Here is a 20,971-nt window from a genome sequence, read left to right as displayed (position 1 = left end):
TGCCCAGGGCAGTTTTTCTCAATGTTTTACTTTTGAGGAACCCTTGAAATCATTTTCAGATTTTGGGTAAACTGCAAAACCAATTTTTTGGGGGGTCTGTAGAAAAAAATGTTTCCTAAATTGGTTGCCAGTATAAACAATTCCCGCATACATTGATGGATAGAACAACACATCTATAGAAACCTAAAATGTCATTGGAGCCATGTAGCTGGCTTTGCCAAGTGGTGTTGGTCCACAAACTATGCAGGCATCATCAAACTTGAGATCTATTAGCCATAGTTCAAGGAACCCCTAGCAACCTCCAGAGGAATTGGCTGAGATTCCTTGTTCCAGATGGTGACAAAACACCCTTAAAGCATGGTCCAATTTGCTTCAAAAGGAAAAAAATATTTCCTGGTAAAGCAAGCAGATATTCCTTGGATAAACAATCTGTGGTGTTATAAATTGTAATAAATGGTGCATTCTGCAATAGACTGTATGTCCAAAAGTTTGTACACGTGACACTTGTTTGAGCCTGTTGAACTTTCAATTGCAAAACGATTGGCATTAACATCAAGTTGACCCTTTCTGTGGCTGTAGACTTCCCACAAGATCTTGAAATGTGCAACCATAGAAATTTGCATGCAAATGATCAGGTATTGCCATGCAACCAGTGTTCTATATTAGCCCGTACGTGTTTAACAGAGTTGAGATTCAGGTCTCTGTGCCATCCTCCACATCAACTTTGCCAGACTATGTCTTTACGGATTTGGCTTCTTGAACAGAGGCTTGAACAGAAAAGAGCATTCTCCAAACTATTGCCACAAGATGGAAGCTCAGAATTATCTAAATTGTCTTTGTATGGTGTAGTATTACCAGTAACATTCAATGAAAATGCCTGTAATTGATAAGTTGGAGGACTGTTCAAAAATTTTGGCTGTAAGAGTCAGTAATCCACAAACTTATGGTTATAATATATACAGTATTGTATCTACATCTGTGTGGATGCAGTTTGTACTTTCAGACAGGATCTGTAGAGAAATGCTTTAAAAGTGGTGATCAGGCTAAAAAGTTGCAATCATTTTAGATGACTGCTATGATTTTGAACAAATAGCTGCACTTTTCCTGGGTAAAAGGCATTTGTTTTCTCTCTTTATAAACTGGGTGCAGTTCACAAACATTTAAATTGTATATAAAGCCAAAACTTTATTTTTAGACTTGGATACAATGTGGAAGCATTAAAAAGGTTTTATGATGTCTGTTTGTCTTCTCTAATTATTATTTTTTTGCACATCAAGTGATGGAAAATGTAATATTTTAAGGTTATTGCCAAAACATCAATCAGGGCACCTTTTTATGACAACTGTCAAGAGGGGGATATATCTCAATTTGATATTGACAGTAAGTGAAGGTACATTTACCTAATGGTACACAAACTGAAAAAATGGCTGATTGGCCCTGCGCAGAAGCACATTTCCTTCAATAATGTATGCTTTCCACTGGATTTGCAATATGTGATATCCCTGCTAACTGCAGAAGATTAAGATACAACCTAAAATGTTTAATCTAAACCTCAATCTTTCATCCTTGAAACAACAATATGAATGTCATGGTGAATGATCAGTTCATGTTACTGTTTGTATTTTATCCTGCTTTTAATGAAACTTACCTTTGAAGAAATTCCACAGTGCTGATCCTGTACACATTAGGAAACATAGCAGCCAGTTGGAAAATATTTTGTTTGAATTTGCTGAAATAAAGGCACATAAAACACCATTCAGATATTCCATGCTTTTATTGAAACACCAAGAATGTATTTTAGAATAAGTTAATTCTTCGGTTGGTTGAGATCATTCATTGAATAAGAAGTTAAATCTAAAAGATGCTGCATTACTAAGGCAATATTTCAGTATTCATAATAGCTGAATAGTTCAGAAGAATGGTCTTAATGTGATTGTGAGCATTCAGTGCTGCCTAAGAAAAATCACGTTTCTGCATAATCCACTTCATACCCCTTCAAGCCTGTATTAGATCTCCTCTATGGAAACAGATAGATGAACACAGATTAGGTATTATCAGTAACACAATGGAGTAAAATGTAGATAGCACACACCTATAGAGTGATTGCCATACAATGTATAGCACAGGCTTTAAGTGGTATATAGCAGATAATGTTCAGCAATACAGCAAGATCTCAGTACAAAGTTCTTTCATTATTTTATACTTTATTTGATGAGTTTATAATGGGAAACTATTCCATGGCATTTCTGCAAGCAATGCTATGCAAGTGTTCTAGTGCATATTTCACATGAGAGGTCAAACAATAAATAGATAAATAAAGCCGTCTGAGCAAGTAGTACAACGCACAAAAGTTTCAAATTGTTCATCGATTACATAATTGACATTCTACATTGATGAATACAACTGGTAATAATTCAGTTGCAAAAAACCACCTAAACTTCAAAACCATTTGAGTTGTTGAATATATGCACTTTAGGAATGTTTTCAATAAGTTGATTTTTCCCCATCAAAGATTATAGGAGTTTTGTGATTTATTTAGAACTAATTTTACAGGTAACTCATTGTAAGAGTTTTCTAGACCGACAAAGTAGCTAATTTGTATTGGTGGTGATAACAGGTCTATGACATTATGAAACTCCATGTACCAACGCATGAATCCTATACATCCAGGAAATAATATTTACACTTTTATCAGAGAAAAGGTTTCTGTTTTAAGGTAACAGATATTCTGTAAAATTCAGATTATTAAAAGCTTGCGTTCAAAGATAATTCAATTCTACAGGACAAAATTCACACCCTCTCATATGTAGGGTGACCGTATAAACTCAAGGCCTCCTCCTTATGTTTTTTTGAAGACAATAAATGAGACAAATGAAGAATAGTAGAATAATCATGGCATACGAATTATGAGATTTGATTTTCCACTTGTAAGATTAAAGGCACCATTTTGTTAAACACATCACATAAAACAAAATCTTTCAACCTTGCATGTGGGCTTTTAAAAGGCCATCACTAAACAAAACACTAGTTCAGAGTCATCTGTTGTAGGTTTTGCCACCCCAGAGTTCTAACTTTTTGCACCGTGCAGACTGAAGCATACATGCGGCATTCTGAAATGCTCTGTACCTGTAAACAAAACATCAAATACATTTCAGTATAAATTGTCCTGATTAACTCATTGTTCAAAGCTTGCCCTTGATTTGTGTCTTTACAAAGTAAGAAAAAAAAAAAACACAGAAAAGAGCAGTGTATTGTTTCTGTCCATAAATACTGCCGCCTTGATGGTTTGCAAAGAAAAGAAAATCTAAGTGACTGTGTGTGGAACACCTGCAACCCTTCTCATCCAAAACACTGTAACCTGAACCCTAGCAAATAACTTATACAATTATGAAGGCTCCTTTGAGAGGCTACGTTATGCATCAGGATAGAGGGAGTACTATATTGTAGCTCTACCGATTTCTTCTACATCAGCCTTTCTCAAAATGGGGAACCCTGGAGATAACTTTTAGGTCTTCAGAGAACCCCTACTATAATTATTATATCCACAGCTCACAGTACATTAGTGTGGTGGTCATTGGGAAGAATGAATCTTACATTGCTGGCTAGTGGGAAGAATGTCAGCTTTACAGATAGCCAAAAATGATTAATGGTGTCACTTAAACCAGTGGTCGCCAACCCTTTGGACAACACAGATCACTAATTTCACAGTCTCCGGAGTGCGCATGCGCAGGGAGCCGTGTGTCACTCAAAGGGGTGACGTCATGATGCCTGAACCCGCCAACTCTGCCATCGTAGGTCAGAGACACAACCCGCCCACCGCTCTGAGCCTATAATCCTTACGGGATACATGGTCCCCAGAAGGGTCTGGGCCAGAGCTGCTGACTTAAACTGATCAGAGAAGCGCAAATTGTTCATTGCCCAAGGATCCCTTAGCTACTTCTGGTTGAGTAACACTGATCTACAATATCTTCCTACAGGTTTACTTAAACAAGTACAAAAAGATAAAGCTGAATTCCAGGCACAAACAATTTCCTCCAATATTCCTCAAGTCACAAAATATATCAATTCACTTTGTGTGCACAAATTAGTTTTGAAACCCCAATGTTAACTTGTACAAGTATTGGTAACACCATCATTGAGATACACAAGGCCTATTTAGAAGCAGAGCTGTAGGACCCAGCATGTCCACCTACTACAGACTTCTTCCAGAAAACTACAGAGTGGGGTGGATAAAAGACCAATCTACCTGCTAAAGGAGAGAATTCAGCAAGGTCTGGTCTTTATTACACTTGATGTGGGGTTAGGAACATCTAGCATAAACATGGTGAAATGACTTGGTGATTCAATATTTATTGCTGGATATATCATATATAGTCATTTTATTTTGGGTTAAAGGCATTTTTCCTTTTTTAAGGCCTAAATGTTTCTGAGTGGAATATACTAGAAAGCCTAGTCTAGGGTTGAATTAGGCAGATAGGTCAGCTTTTTTTATTGTAATTAAAGTAAGAGACCAACTGTCATCTGAATACATTTCTAAACTATGCATTTAAACCTGGAAGAAGAGAGATTTTCTAATGAAAACGCATTGGGTGTAACATTCTACTTCCATTGGAATTCAGTAAAACATTATTAGTATTTACTAATTACTACAGTGTTGCTTTGGTAGAAGTTCAAATTTTCCTGTTATTAATATTCTATAGGAGGAATATGACATGCATCAATCCAACAGAACTGGTAACATACCAAGAAAACAAACCTACAGGGCTGAATTTTTCACCTAATTTTGTTTTATTGGCTTAGATGGTGTTTTTTGGACCCCGTTGACCTGTCCTCTTAAAGTGGTATTTGCTTTGCTATTATTTTAATCCATTTGTTTTAAAGGGAGATTCCAGCCATCACCTACTAGTTTTTAAGTGCAACTAAAGGCTCCTGTTTAACAGTCTAAACAAGTACCAAATGCTGAGATTGTAACCAAGTAGTTACCATCACGTTTGACCTGGAGTGGCATAGCAAGCTGACATCTATTAAGAGAGGAGGAAACCAACATATCGTTAATGTTGATCAGACCCAGGCACCCTTCACAGTTCCAGTTGACTACCCTGACCAGGATACATGTTGGCGGCCAAGCACAGAAATATCAATGTCAGGCTAATGCTGTTACATGTTCCAAACTGCATTCCATACTGTGAGTTCAACTTGTATTTACAGATTCTTCAATTAAAAGATAATATTTTACCACGTTGGTGCACTTTTATTGTGATTATATTGTTGCAAATAGGTCATAAATATTGCTTACTTTCTATCTTAAATGTTAACAAACTCTAGTTTTTTTTTTACGAATTGCAAAAATTACCTTTAGCCTAACTTTGTGTCTTTGCTACTTTACGTGGGCATGATTACCTAGTGGTTAAAAAAGCCATGTTAAGCTTTCCTGGGAATCCACTAGGTGCCCAGGAGCAGTAACTGTAGTTAACCAGTGGTTTTTGTTAAGTCCCCTTGGGGGTGGCCTATTCTATTTACCACAACCGGACACGAGGATAAATAATCCTATTGAGCCTTAGACAGCAGTAACAAACCACCAGAGGTTCCAAACCCCCTCTATCCCAAACAAAAAAAAAAATGTTTTGGCTATATATACCTTTGAACATTCTTTAAATATTCAACTTGGAAGAAGCATGAAAATCAGACCTTTAGTGGACTTTTTATTTTACTAGATATTATTCTAGACAGCTAGAGAACTAGATTTTTCTTTAAAAAGGGCACCAATGGCAGCACCCATTTTTCCCTTAGTACAATCCTCTATCAAACATGGAGGATCAATATTGATAAGCAGACACCATAAAGCAATAGTTGAGATTTCCTAAATCTCAAGTACAAAGATCCTAGCAAATGGATACATGAGAGAGTTTTAGAAGTGGCAGTGGACAAGTGTACACATGGAGACAGGTATCCCCATTCGTGCATGCATTATAAAATAAACCCATTGCACCTGCCCATTGTAGATGATTCCAACTGCGTAAGATAGAATCAGTATAAATAATGAGCACATGCAGGATAATAGGGGTATCTCCTAGTAAAGTACACGTTCTTAGTTTAGAGCTGGGGTAAGGTAAAACTGCCATTATAGTACTTAGAACATCAGTTAATGGGAAAGGGTAAAGAGAAAACTAATAGCTAGCTGGGGGTTTTCTTTGCAACATTTTACCAAGTACCAACTATTACTTTCTACATGATTTCTACTTGGGACACTGGCTTGGCTAGCAGCAGGGAAGGCAGAACAACTGCAATGGCTTGGGACTGCACCAGTCACGTGCTCTGGTAAGACAGATCAAACATATTGCAGGACTCTTCCAAGCTATCATCCACATTCAGCCTTTTCCAGAATGACTTTTGCTTCTTCTGTAGCTCCTTGCGCACACATCTTGGGCAGGGAACAGTCTTCACTTTGCAGTCAGTGTGGTACACTGCGCTACAATTTTCACACCTGAAATAAAAGAAAATGGTAAATAAATGACGTTTATCTTCAAGAACTATAGGAGTTGATTTTCTAAAGTTTAGGTTCTTCACTTGGCAAAGTAAATTAACACTTGGAAAGGAATTATTCCCTTTGTTTACACAACGAGGTGAATCTCTGCCAATTTAATTCATCCAATCATGTACAAGCAAAAATCAAACAGGTGAATGAATAGTTGAAATACATATGTGGGGACTTTTCTGATTAGCCAAAGGAGTTCTATCAGTCTTGGTTGGCCTGCCTTCTCTCTGCTACAGGTTAGCAATTTATAAAGGCACCACCTTGTTTCTAGTATGACAAAAATTGTCACAAAAAAATTAAATCTGCAGGTCCCTTTTCGGAAGGAACCTAGGAATGAATACCAGGTATTCTGACTGCACTTGCCATATTCTTGTTCCAAGTTAGTGACCAAAAAGAAAGAAAAAAAACTATGAACTTTGGATAAGCATGACAACAAAACAAGTAGTATTTTCAGAAGAAGGTCAGCAATGGCCATGGATACTAGTAGGTTAAAAAATACAGATTTTACAATAAAGAAAAGTCCTAAAAATAATATAAACAGTGCCAAAACAAGGGCCAAAACACAGCATCGCAGATCTAAAATAAATAAGACAAAGTACGTAAAACAATCTCACTGATTACTGACTTCCCTTTAGCTGGCTGTGAACCTGGCTACTGCTATGTACGGTGTTAATTTTCTCCTATTACCTTAAATGTACCAAACACACACAATGGCTTTTTGAACAAAACAAAATTAGTCCTTTCACATCACAGGAACCCAACAAATGACCTAAATACTGCCAGAGCTAATGCCATGTTGGCTGTTGTATAAAGCAGTGCAAATATAGCTGAAATTGTTCCACAAGGCCTGATGGACAGTAAATAGCTGCTAATTGGCTCTATTTTGTATAATGTAAAGTAAATAGACTTTGGCTTGTGTCAGGACAGAGTTTAATGGAAACCAAATAGCCATCAATTTGCTCCACTGGATTTAATAGTACCCAGTCTTCATCTTGGTCTATTACCTCCAACAAACTAGAAATAGATAACAGTTCTTTGGAATTGAGACACTGCAAGACAGCAGTCAAAACATGTAAACATTCAAGCTCTCCAGTTCAAAGATAAGCGATGGATTCCTATAATTGAGGTAATTTGACCACAATCAAGGTGTAATTTTACAGCACCCTTGTGAATGACAAAAGTAAAGTGCATTGAATGTTGTGTGTTCTTGGCAATTTTTGCTAAATGAACTGATAAACTTTATTGCGCTTGTGTAATTCTGCTTCAGTGAGGGTAACCACTAAATTTAATAAAAATAGTCTATATTTTAAACTTGTGTGCTATCTACAGGCCACCATGCAATTATGATGGGCAAAGTGCAAAATCCCACTGCAATCAAAACAAACAAGGGGGATGTAGAGAGGTTTTGTTTACATGTTCTTTTTATTTATAAGGATCAACAGTAAAAAATACAATAAAGAAAAACTACATTTTTTTATTATTTTAGCTAGAGAATATTACACATTATTTTGTTTTACCAATGCTTTCCACTTGTATATGTGTGTGTGTGTGTGTGCAGGGGGTATTGAAGATATAAGGTTACATTTTAGGTGAAGAGTAGTGTTAGGGCTAGTACCCATGGCCAAATTTTCACTTTGATTCGATCTGATAAAACAATTACACCTAAAATTAATATGAATGGTATTTTGCAGCCTAGTGGGAATAATGCTATGTTCACACGTCAGATGATTCTGCTGATATGAGCCTTAAAGCTTGTGTCGGGCCAGAATCTGACATGTGTACAGAAGCCTTCCGACGTCGTTCATGGATCCGTCCTGGCGGAACCATGAACATCAGAAGTCCAACGACCACCAAAAATGCAAAGAGAGGTGAGCACAGCGGGGTGCAGCTGGCTCGTTCTCCCCACTCCCCTCTCCATAGAACAGAATGATGTTGTATGTACAGCACTCATTCAGTCATCTTTTGGTTGTCTGTCGTGGGGACGGATCATAAAAAAAGTTTGTTTTCATCGACACAAATCTAACGTGTATGTAGCCTAAGAACTTGTTTATTGAGGGGTTTCAATCAGTTGTGGGTATTATTGATGATAAATTACAATTGAGTAAATTGTATTATGAGTTTAAGAAACTGAGTAGAAAAATCATTGATAGGGCAGAAACTTGTATAGCTGTATGAAGTATTTTTTGACTTCCAAACTATGGATTACCAATTGGAATATCGAGTTGCTCTGTCAATCAAATGCAAAATCGTAAAACAAAAACAATGATATACAATTAAAGCTAATCAATTCTGTTCTTAGTTGCAGTGAATAGAGAATCAGTTTTTCTTTTTAGGCAAGTACAGAAAAACACTCTTAACTTCTTGTGCAATGGAATTTAAAATATTATCCGTTCTTTCAGCTTCCTTGTGTGAAATACAAGATCCCCCCTCCATATGTAATAGAGATTCAGATAGCACATCCAGGTTTTTTTTTTTTTATTGGGCTTTTCATTATTTTATTGTTATTTTTGACTTTAACCCTTTTCTTAGGTACCCACTTTAGTGTTTAAAGGCTGGTAATTTTTTTAGGAATACAGAACACTAGACAATAAAAATGTATAATTTAAGGCACTCCTGGATATTTTAGCCAATAAACAAAAGGATAGTTATGTAGGTTTCTTTTCGTTATTCGTAGGTGTGAACAGTTAAACCTATATCAATCAAATCTTATCTACAACACTAGTAATTTGTTGTGACCTGAATGCAGCTGTGTAAGAATATGTTTAGGTAAAATGACTAATTGCTATGATAGTAGAATAAGGTCTGTGTTCTTTTTCTGACACACCTTCCCTCTTGGCTGATACCTGTAGTTAGCTATGCCTCTTATCAACAGACTTTAGCACAACTGGCTCCTATAAAATAGTTTGGCTGTCTAGATGCACCTGCTGCTTCTATCCAAAGGTCTGTACACGGGAAAGGAAATGAAGATAAAGGTGAGCAATTGCAAAATAAAAACACCCAGACAAAGAACATAAGTCATGATTCTTGGTATTTATTAACTTGGACCAAGACAGGCAGAAAAGTAATGTGATAATGTTCCTCATGCTTTTGAATTCCAGTGTAGAAATATAAACCTAAATGGTAATGTTACTGCTTGTATTATACTGACTAATGGTCATAGCAATTAGAATGCATTCATTTTATTTTTTTAATTTGGACAGACAGCATAAAAAGAGAGACTGGCAGTTCAAGACAATGGGAAGGGTCCATAAAAGCTTAGAAACTAAGGCTATGTACACACGTCAGATGATTCTAATCCGATTCTCGATTCAGGGCTGATATCGGACAAGAATCTGATGTGTACAGTGGCCGTCTGATGTCGTTCATGGATCCCTCCTGGCGGAGAACGAAGGCAATGCAAGTGCATACAGCACTCGTTCATGCAAACCTGCGGATTTTTGTCGTTGGAAAGGATTTTTAAAGATCTTTTCCAACAAAAAAAATCTAGCTTGTGTACAAAGCCTAAGAGGACTGCCCTAAGCCCTTACCAATGCTACTAGTATGGGCTCCTGCACAATCTTACCAATCAAAACTGACATTTACAATGTGCTTTCATAGTAAGCCCATCTTAGGCCAGCCTAGGAATGAAGTTGTGTAGCCTTCTTGTAATTTTCCATCTTTGGGCACATTTGGGCATTTTACGGTGTATATTTTATGGTTTATGGCTATATGCCACATTTTTCATAGTTCGACTTTTCAGCATACTTTACTAACCACAAAGAATTTAAACCAAATCTAACATTCTAATCAACACACAAACTAAAGGTGACCTTAGACAAAAAAAAAATCGAATGAATTGCATACTCCACTCATTTCAGCTAGGATGCTGGTCCCATGGGCACCTAATGTGCTGGTCACTACTGTGTCATATAGAAACTCTACCTAAGACCTACTATGTTTCCTAAACTGATTAACCTTGCTGAATGTATTTGTAGCTATCATATTACATAAATTATCACTGACTTTTCACATTCCAATACCTTTAAAAGGTACCAACTGTACGTAGTTCATAAATAAACAGATGGCGTTGTTTTTACAGCAGTAAAGCATACTGTACAGGACGTGCAAAGATGCACTTGCATAGCTGATGTCTGTGAAATTGTGCCAAGTCTATTATATATATACCATCCCTTGACACACTCTTCATTAATGTTTGACAAGTGTATGACACTGTCACAAACCCATAAACTGCAGTATTGAAATAGATGTGGGCTGATGACATGATTATGCAACACTGCTGTTTTCCCGCCATAGGCAAGGCTTGGGAACTCAGGACTGAAGTATAAACAATAAACTTATAGGCTGAAGACTGAGTTTTATCAGGTAGGTGGAAATGTACCATGAAGGCTAAACAGATTATAGATCAAGTCAGGTCAAACAAATGAGGATGGTAAAAGCAAACCTTGTATACAATATAAGTTACATAGTAACTACACCAATAAAAGAAATAAGATAGTACCTAGATTCACTGTGTTTATTAGATAGTAAGTGTGGACTATGGGGAGAAAGTACAAGTATCTCTAAAGTTCAAGTCAGCTAGTTCCTTCTGCTTTCTTCTGGTCAAGAGGTGAAATATTTTACTGATTGATTAGAATTAACATCTCATGATTTCTGCTTACAGCATGTGTCTAACCACTTTATAATAAAAAGATTTTTATTAGTGCAAGTACTTTTTTTTTTTTTTTTTTGCTTTTGTCTGTGTCTATTTGGGAAAATTTTCCTAAGTACTATCCCAGAAACACAAGACAAAGGGTCTGATTTAATAAAGGTCTCCAAGACTGGAAAAAAGATAAACTATCATAGGGGAACCTGGGAGATCAAGCAAACCTGGAATTGATTTACTAAGCATCAATTGTTATTAGCTGATAAATGTTTTCAGACCTTGACCAGACCCTTTGCAGATTTGATCCTTTTTTTTTTTTGTATACGTAGGCATATCTAGTTTATTTTGCCTAATTTTCATGTTTCATTAGTTTTCTTTGAGGTTTTTATTGAGGTAATTATTTCAAAAACTAGAGCTAATCTATCAAAACCAATACCATATTTGGAATCTGTGCATCAAACATAACCTAAAATGACTTTATTCTGTTTAGCAAGAAAATGCACCTATGTAATCTATGTATCAAATGCACCCTAGCCTTAGATAGCAGTGGCCATATTGGTAGATTACCCCCCTACTCCTGTTCCATTAACAACAGTTATTTTTCACATTGTGTACTGAAGAAAATGTTACCAGGGCAAACAGAAAATCTTCAATGGAGACATGATGACAATAAGAGCTTAATGGATATTTTAAATCGTCCACTACCTAAAGACTATAAAAAAACTTGTAAGGAAATATGCATTGCATTTCCTTTAGCAATACTTATTTTTGTATAACAATTAGTCTTGTGCCTTTACCATCTGATGGCCATTTTTTAGCACTGCATGTTAGGTCTCTGCTGTACACAACTGTCTTAATTTATTAGTTCTTAAATAGACTGCTGGACATGCAGCCTGTGTCTGATCATCATCTTAGTCCATCTGCTAATGTCCTAGATTCTGAACTGTCTGAATTCTAACGTGCTTTGAATCACTTCTGCAAATTGTTTGGATAGTGTTTACACCATGTTTTTGTGATTATCAGCCTATTTCCCTGTCTACCTGTCTGGAACCTTAACTCTATTTAGATTTGGTTTATGTGTGTCTGATCAAGCTACCAGTGTGCTGCCGGCTCCTGCTCAGTAGCCAGATTGGGCCTAAATAGCCCCTCTCTCCTTTCTGCCCTCCCAGTGGCCGGGAGTGGAGTCTTCATCAATAGATGACTGCAAGCCATGGTGGGGAAGCACACTGTTCACTTCAAGTGTGTTGTCTTAATTTGCCTTTTGTGCAGCCTGAAGGGACAATAAAAGTTACAGGATTGGTGCTGAAAAGTCTCCCTTACAAAAGATACAAATCTGTTAATTGCCTAGAGCAGGAAAAGTAACAGGATCATGTTATAGCAGACACAGTAAAGAATGCACTAGTGAACTTCCTTGTACACCTTTAAGCTCTAAGAAACTCACACACAGGTAGCCCTAAGAAAATATTGATAACCCAGTAATGGCTAAGCCAAAATATACAACAACACGCACTGTTTACAAGACTGTGTTTTAAAGGTAAGAAAAAGAAACAAGTAAGTAAAAGGCAGCCTTTTTGTTTGTATATGGCATAGAAAATGCTGCATTTACCTAGAAATCCTATCAACATGAACCCATGGGGGTTATTTCACATAAAGCATAAACAAAATAGTATTTTGTATACAATTCAGCATTTATAGCCTCAACATTTTATACTCCAAATTCTCCAAATAGAGTGCTCTTTGCTAAATGGCAAACACAGCCAGTTCTGTAAACTGGTGCACTTCATCCATGAACTATTTCAGATGAACTAGAATTCTGTTATATAGCATCCAAAAAACTCCATCTGTGGAATTTAGTCCATAAACATAAAAAAGATTACATAGGAAGACAAAAGGCAGACAGATGACAGACATATATCAGAAACACTGGAACGCAATTTGTTGGTTTCCATACAACAGTTAAAATGTCACAAAGTATAATTACTCCGATGAGGATTCTCCAAACAAAAGCACGCTGAACTGCTTTACCAGGGGAGCTAGACAATGCAGTCCACATGAAGAATCATGAGGACCAAACCAAAATTCAAAGAGCTCACAATATTTTTTGTACATATTAGCTAATATCAGAGAAACTTAGATGCCAACGTAAGTTATTGGGCAAAACAATTGCAACTTACACTTTAATTTCCCTGAGAAAAGGGCATTAAAGCTTTTCCTGAAGTATTTAGCTGCATACTGGCATAAAGGAGTGTAGGATTTATTACATGCATAGCAATCAGGTCCTAAATAATTAAAATCTCCCAAAAAAGCACCAGTATATCATTACTATGCTACAGGTGGGTTCAGTGGCAAAAGAGAATAGGTGTAAAACTGAAAGGTAACTAAAACTGATCTACACCCCCCCCCAACTTATGTTTGAGTAGCATATACATACTGGGGTACTTGTACATGACAATACCCATATTCAAGCATTCAACAGGATATATACATTCATATTCCTGTATGTTTCTGCAGTTACTGCTTAATCTGCAGTTTCTCAAGGTTTCTTCCTTACAGAACAATGTGGTAAATTCATGGGATTTTCACTTGGTTTGCAGCACATTCCTACTAAAGCCTTAAAGCCCGATAATACCAGCATCATTTTAACATAATCACTCTGCCAATTACGCATGCCATTAACATTATTAGATTTCCAGTATTATAAAAGGCACTGGTAGTAGCTACAGAACTGAAAATGAACCAAACATATTAAAGATGTATGTGTTAAATGAAATGGGGAAAATTATAGACAGTTTCAAATGTAATAATACTTATTTTTTACAATAAAAGAAAATAGCTTTAAATGCATTAAACCCAAAAGAGTCTGTAAGTGCCATGAATAACTCTCAGTGTTTCTGGTCCTAATATGAAAGGAGGCTATTTTATAATAATATATGTGCTGGGGCTGATAATAAAAGACAATTACAATTCATTGATATGCCCTATACTACATTGTGGATAGAGCAGGCAATAGTTAAAATAAATGTTTTAGCTTTCTGTATCACATTTGTATTATTCTTCACATGCTACATACTCCACAAAAAGTCAGTGGATGCCTCATAAAAGTTGTCAGTTAAACAAATGCCCTTATTAGAAGATTTGCCTTCTGTTCCTGTTCTGGAAACAACTTAAAATGTTGCATTTCCTCTCACTTTCAATCTTGGTGACAGGGGTTACCAAGACGAATAGGAAGACTGAATCACTTAGATGGAAACACAGCAATAAAAAACATTATTAAACTAAATATAAAAATAAATTGCTTTGGCTTTAAGTACCCTACTTTGAAAAAGCAACAGATTGGCTTCACCACCCTCCCCCATAGCACACATTTTTTTTACCTGCTTAGCTACATAGTACTTTGCTATATACAATGAGAAATATATGAACCTTTAGTTCTACTCACAATAGGACGGAAGGCTTGTACATACATATGCAAGATTTTGATTAACATACTTTCAGAACTCCAGTAAAGCACATCAATGCATACCTAAAGTATATGTGGACTTTGTTTAACTTGTCAAAGGATTATGAATTAAGTGTGGTCAGTTTTGTAATCCAGTAGCCAGTTTCAGAAAACATAGCCTTCAGCCTTGAATGCAGCAGCACAGCTAGATAACGACAAAGACTGAGAATCCAACCCAGCCTGCTGACTGGACAGAAAAGATGCAGAGATATAGGGTAGGTATGTTTATTCAACAAATCAATTCCAAATGTTTTGCAAACCAAAATTATATTTAGTATACTACTATATATATATCTATATAAATTTATAATAAACTGGGAAAAAGAAAAACTTGTTGGACATAGGTGCTGGGAAATCATTACCCAATTGTTCATTTTTACATTTTGTATAACCAATACCAACCAAAATGTTATTACTAAATTATTTTCCCCTAAATGATTACTTATTACAAAATAAATTGGCCTTATGCTAACTAATTAAAGCTTTCAGAGAATCCCCATGTTCATTGAATAATTAAGGCAAATACTAAACTTTTCAATGTTTCTGAAGGCTTCTTCTTTTTTGTGTGACCAGTCCACCGAACCCCTGCGGAAGGAAGAAGATACAATGCAGAACACAGAGGGGAAACTACTTTACCTGGGATCACCAGGACCAATTAACCATTGCAATAAGGTTATTGGTAACTGCTTGGTGTTTTCCGGTGGCTTTCCAGGATGTAGAGCATTAATAAAGAGACTTTAATCAGCAACCACCCAGCATGGGGACTTGCCTGGGAGTCTGTTCAATAATATTACAGCCATTCAAACTGGGTTAAAAAATAGATTCTATTTTTTAATCAACGGTCTTTTCTGTTCTATAGCACTGGAAATTTATATGGCATGATATATTAGCTTATTCTTTAGAATTTTAGCTATAGGTGATGATATATACTTTATTACACACCTTTTGTTGGAAGAAGTCTTTATTGTGCGTCCCAGTAGATTAATGAAGGGGCTTTTTGGTTCCTTTAAACTAACCTTACCGTATCCTGTCTGGTTATACTTAAAATAAAATAAAAATGGTCGAAAAAGTGTATGTGATGAAAGTACTTGGTTTTGGTTATGTTCTCATGTTCTCCTATTTCACAATTTCTTGGCATTATTTCAAGTACTTGCTTCTCCTACGATGAGATGAAGTCATTTTTACAGGTATCCGACTGCCACTTCTAGCTTAGAAGAGCACGCTCATTTTCTTGTTTTATAGCTGGGCAGGATGTGACAGGATAACTAAGCAGGGGTTTCTAAAAGCTGCTAATTAGCTGTGCTGATTCTGTTTGGTTTGGAACCATTTAGTAACAAAGGAATGTGTCATACTGATTAAGTGAGCACAGGGGTATGTCGTGTGTGTACTGAGTCCCCAGGTGAGTGCATGAGCTAGGTATTCTGTTTGCTTAAGGGCTGACACAAATAAATGCACTGCAAACAAGTGGTCAGGTAATACACTCTTCTATTCACAGAGACTATAATGTAATGTGTTTGCAGCTCATCTTCCATCACCCATCCAATCAAAAGAGAAAAGAAATGAAAAATGAGCTGTCTGAGTCCGGACCATCTTCCACAGTTCGAAGAACAACTGCAAACAGATACGCCTGAAAGCTTTTCAGCTGTTGACAGGAAGATGTGTCCATGGAGAAATACAATGTTTGCACAACTGGCACTCAAATCACCAGGGCTTTCTGGGTGTTTGGTAACTGGAAGTAGGAATTGCTCACTATCAATGTTATACTTTAAATAATGAATATTACCTTTGCCTCAGAACGCAGCAAGGCTTCTTCCTGGGTGTTGGTTTCATCCTGTTCTTTTGTGTACATATATGTATGCCAAGCTCATTATCAGCGATGTCTCATAGATATGTACACAACTGAGCCTGACCTTACAAAGTACAAAGTTTCTTATCTTGAACATACAACCAAATTTTTCGGGCCACCTCACAAATTGGTAAATGGAACAGAATTCAATTTACACACACAAAATCAAAAGTTTTGATAGAAAGGGAAGCTGTAAAGACTTATACAAGAATCTACATTTTGAGAATTGATGTATCATCATTTTGAAAGCCTATAGTTTCCCTATTATTTAGGCTACCTGGGGTCAGAGTCTCCAACCTAAAAGATCGGGCCCAACAACTGCCTGATTCCATTCATTATCTCCCAGCTTCTGAGGGTGCACAGCAGTGTCAAATAACAGCTCCAATGTAAACAAGAAAAGGAAACACTGGATTCGGATTTTTTTGATAATAGTTTTTGCAGGTAGATAGCATTATGATGTCAGGCATATGACCTGAACCTAGAGTGGTGCTTGAAAGTTTGCAAACTCTTTAAACCCTTTACATTTTTAAATAAATGTGACCTAAATCTGATGAAGTAAAAATTACTACCTAAAAGTAGACGAAGAAAACCTAAACAAATGAAACAAAAAATTTTATACGAGGTGCTGTGAAGTTCCTGGCTTTGCCCCCTTCCAGATGAAATAGAGAAATTAGTGTGGGGGCATATGGCAGTCTAATATCTTAGTATGTAACTGTGCAAATATCAGGTCTTTTTTTTCTTTTAGTGAGAAGCTGTGAAGGCAGAAGCACAAGCAAGTTTCATGTCGTTAAGAGTTACGGGCAGTCATGAAGTTTTTGTTTCTCCAGGGAAAGTCAGAAAAAGAACAACACTGAGATGTCACAAACCCTGGGGGAGAAGTGTCCTTCCTACAGCACTGTCAAAACCTGGATATCTCGTTTCAAGACTGGGCATTTCACTGTTGAAGATGAGCCCCGCAGTGGGCGCCCCCCAACCTCAACTGACCCAGCATCCAGCGATGCTGTCTATGGGCTGATTATTGAGGACGGGCAAATATCTGCAAAAAAGATAGCCCAGATACTTGGGATCCCACGGGAGCGTGTTGGGTGTGTTATCACCACTATCCTAGAAATGCGCAAGCTTTCAGCGAAGTGGGTGCCAAAATGTTTGAACAGTGATCAGAAGAAGGAACGAGCTGAGGCATCCAAAGCTGCTTTGGCCCATTTTGAAGCTGCACTACCTCAGGGCTCTAGTATCACCGGACAGTATTATGCTAACCTCCTGGACCAGCTGAAGGGGGCAAATAAGACGAAACGCCGTGGAAAGGTGACCGAAAGGATCCTTTTTTTTGCAGGACAATGCACCGGCGCACACATCCAACGTTGTGGCTGCCAAATTAAAAACCCTGGGTTTCCATTTGGTCCACCATCCCCCCTAGTCACCTGACCCGGCCCTTCGGACTATTATATGTTCCTGAATTTGAAAAAACACCTGAAGAGGCAACGTTTTAAGGACATTTCTGACATCAAAGATGCTGCTGCGAGCTGGTTTGCGGCCCATTCAAAGGACTTTTATTTCAACGGTCTAGAAAAGCTGCAACTATGCTGTACCAAGTGCATCAGTCTCAGGGGGGAATATGTTGAATAAATGTGTTATTCCATAACTCTGGCTCTCTTCTTTCTGGGCAAAGCCAGGAACTTCTCAGCACCCCCTCGTATTGGTCATATATTTATTGAAATAGAGAGTATCACAATCTCTTTTATCACAAAGTATTGAGAATTGCAGGATAATAAATTCATGTGCTTCATTTATACCTATACAAGTGCTTAACATGAAAAAATATATTGATATTTAAATCCTTTTCTGCCACTGATCTTTGTTCTGATGCAAAGGTGAAGTAGCTATGGAATTTTCATGATCAGACACTTTGAGAGTGGTTCCCTCTGGTTTACTTTTTGCTGTGTTTCCTTCCACTGGCTTTTACATCACTAAAGTACTCTGCTAGAAGAACCGCAGCTCAAAGAGACTAGGAAGAAAACTTTAGCTATGGTAGCATTGCAAAAGAGTGAAGATGGCTTTTGTAGTATATAGGGCAGGTAAGTATAAACTGTGTTACACTGCAGGGTGCAATATGTTAATATAATGAAGAAACAATGTCACTTAAAGGATCATTTCCATGAAAGGGCTAATATTTATATTAGACCCCTTCCTCATGCTGATTTGCTCAGTAAAATGTTTAAAAAAAAATAAAAAATAAAATATATATATATGTAATAGAAAAAAAGGCTGATATTATACTAACCTTTCCTTGGAAAAAAATATATATATATATATGTAATAGAAAAAAAGGCTGATATTATACTAACCTTTCCTTGGACTTCAACGTGGAGGGATGTTTTCATCCTGTAGGCAGGATACCAAGAAATGTGGAGTAGTCTAAATCCTAAGAAAACATGCAAAGATTGCAGATCTACAGGAATTTTGTTTTCACCTAGGGATGCATTTTAAGCTGGTCACTCATATTACTACTGGACTTCTGTGGGGAGTTTCCCTTTAGTAGTTTATGTCTTTGCCTTTTTGCATTATTCATGCACTCTCATACAAATAATTTACACCAACTATTTGCAAACACTTTATCATAAAGAATCAATCCAAAGTAAGCTAAACTACCATTTAGCTTTTTATGGCTGCAAACGTTTTGCAGAATAAGTAAGTTTGCAGCTGCTTTTCCACCACCGTTCCTGAGACCTATACAGTACAAAGTTGTATAAAACGATTCAACTTGCCAGCAACACATATAATTTTCATGTTAACTATATGCAATGTATAACACCATTAGATATTCAATATACTTCATAAAGATCACAACGCTTTTCCTTAGGCTGAATTTACATGGAGTGCCTGAAGAACGGCTGACAACCACCCACCCCCTTAACTCTCAATATCCCTAGCAGCAAGAACTCTCATTCATTCACAGGGTAAGTGTTTGTTGCTAGGTATAGTTAGGAAGGCAGAGCTAGCTGTTCTGAGGATGCTCCAAATAAATCCAGCCTTACAAAACCTTCTCCCTTTTTCCTCCTAAGATTGGATCTCTATCTTCAGCCTGAAATCTTCTCATTTAAAATCATGCAAATCCTGGTGTCTTTGCAATTGTTTTTATGTTTTACCTGTGTGAACCAATGTTGTCTCATACAAATCTTAGCTAAAAAGCTAAAATGTGCAATCTGAATGATCAATGGGAAGTGCCTACATGCAACAGATTACCCCCCCTAGGCAAACAATAATAAACAGTAAAATTTAATAAAGTATATCCAACACCAATTAAACCAGGGGTGCCTAACACATGGATTGCGATCTACTGGTAGATCGCAAAGGCAACCTAAGTAGATTGCGGAGCCCTTCCTTTCAATATTAACTCCACTGTGCTTCTATGCCATTTATCAGAGTTATTAAGTCCAAATACTGTTCCACCATGACTGATAATCATTTGGAAGTCTGTTTGAGGCTGGCTACCAGCAACTACTGTCCGGACTATGCAACTTTGGCTGATTCCATTCAGTTTAGGATGTCATCGGAGTAAGGTAATGGCCAAAAATGTACAGAATTGTATTGTGCTATACATGTTCATGCTGTTATACAAGGTAAACAATATATATTTTAAATATAATGTATACTCAGTATATATATATAAATAAATATATGTTTAGCATTTTGTTGGTAGATCATTTTGACTTGGTCATTTTAAAAGTAGCTCGCAGGCCAAAAAAGTGTGGGCACCCCTGATTTAAAGGTTCGTTATACAGTAGACAAGCATTATTCCTTGTGGATTCCTAATATGTCACTAGGAACCTGTAATATGTATGAGAATCTTGCGAATAAAGGTGTACAGTGTGTTCAGCATACTACAGGTCATCTTTTGTATGACTGTAGTGTACAACTTTTTTAAATGTGTTTGAAGCTTGTAATGCATTTCCTGACTACAATTTCTGTCAGCGCAGATCAAATATTAGATTCTTGGCTAGGCTCGAAATTCTTTTCTTCAGCTCTGGTGGAGCTTTTGAGGAAAAATGTCACCCTTTGTGTTATTCTTGTGTTGTTGAGCTGGGCAGCTGAGACAAAGCAGAAATGTGATTAATGAAATGGGTCTGAATGTTTATTTTAGGACATTTCTGTATAAGAATGCTGATATAATCCGTGTACACAAGAAAATCAGTAGGAACACCTATGGGTCACTAAAATATAATGATCCATTGCCCACAGTGCTTCATGTAGATGGATTGTTCACACCTATCCAGATATTTTATGTGTTTCCTTCATGCTCTCCTTAATGCTCTTTAAACAACTTCTGAAGAGTTTTAGCTGCTTTGACGTGAACTGTGTTGTGCTACTGTTTCCAGGGATACAGAAGGTCAGAAGTTTACCACCGGTAAGTTTTATAGATGCTCATTGCTAAAAATGTATTATTAAGAA

General features: G+C 36.9%; 1 protein-coding gene and 1 long non-coding RNA gene across 8 annotated transcripts in view; one reads left to right on the top strand and one right to left on the bottom strand.

Moving 5' to 3' along the window:
- LOC140335768 (uncharacterized) overlaps positions 1–20,971 on the top strand; it is an 84,930-nt gene that overhangs the window by 31,042 nt on the left and 32,917 nt on the right. The window contains exon 5 of one of the 5 annotated variants that reach the window (XR_011921754.1): positions 4,882–5,006. The exons of the other annotated variants lie outside the window; for them this stretch is intronic. This is a non-coding gene — a long non-coding RNA (uncharacterized lncRNA). Of the gene's footprint in view, positions 1–4,881; positions 5,007–20,971 lie in introns of those variants that run through there. 5 annotated transcript variants of the gene reach the window in all.
- Positions 1,756–20,971, bottom strand: part of PLEKHM3 (pleckstrin homology domain containing M3) — a 93,705-nt gene continuing 74,489 nt past the window's right edge. For all 3 annotated transcript variants that reach the window (XM_072418683.1, XM_072418684.1, XM_072418685.1), the window contains one exon: positions 1,756–6,484. In XM_072418683.1, coding sequence (XP_072274784.1) covers positions 6,307–6,484 — 178 coding nt within the window. In that variant the 3' untranslated portion in view covers positions 1,756–6,306. The remainder of the gene's footprint in view (positions 6,485–20,971) is intronic.

Source organism: Pyxicephalus adspersus, chromosome 7 (genome assembly GCF_032062135.1).
Source record: "Pyxicephalus adspersus chromosome 7, UCB_Pads_2.0, whole genome shotgun sequence".
Classification (NCBI taxonomy): Eukaryota; Metazoa; Chordata; class Amphibia; order Anura; family Pyxicephalidae; genus Pyxicephalus; species Pyxicephalus adspersus.
This window is presented reverse-complemented; position numbering and strand designations above follow the sequence as displayed.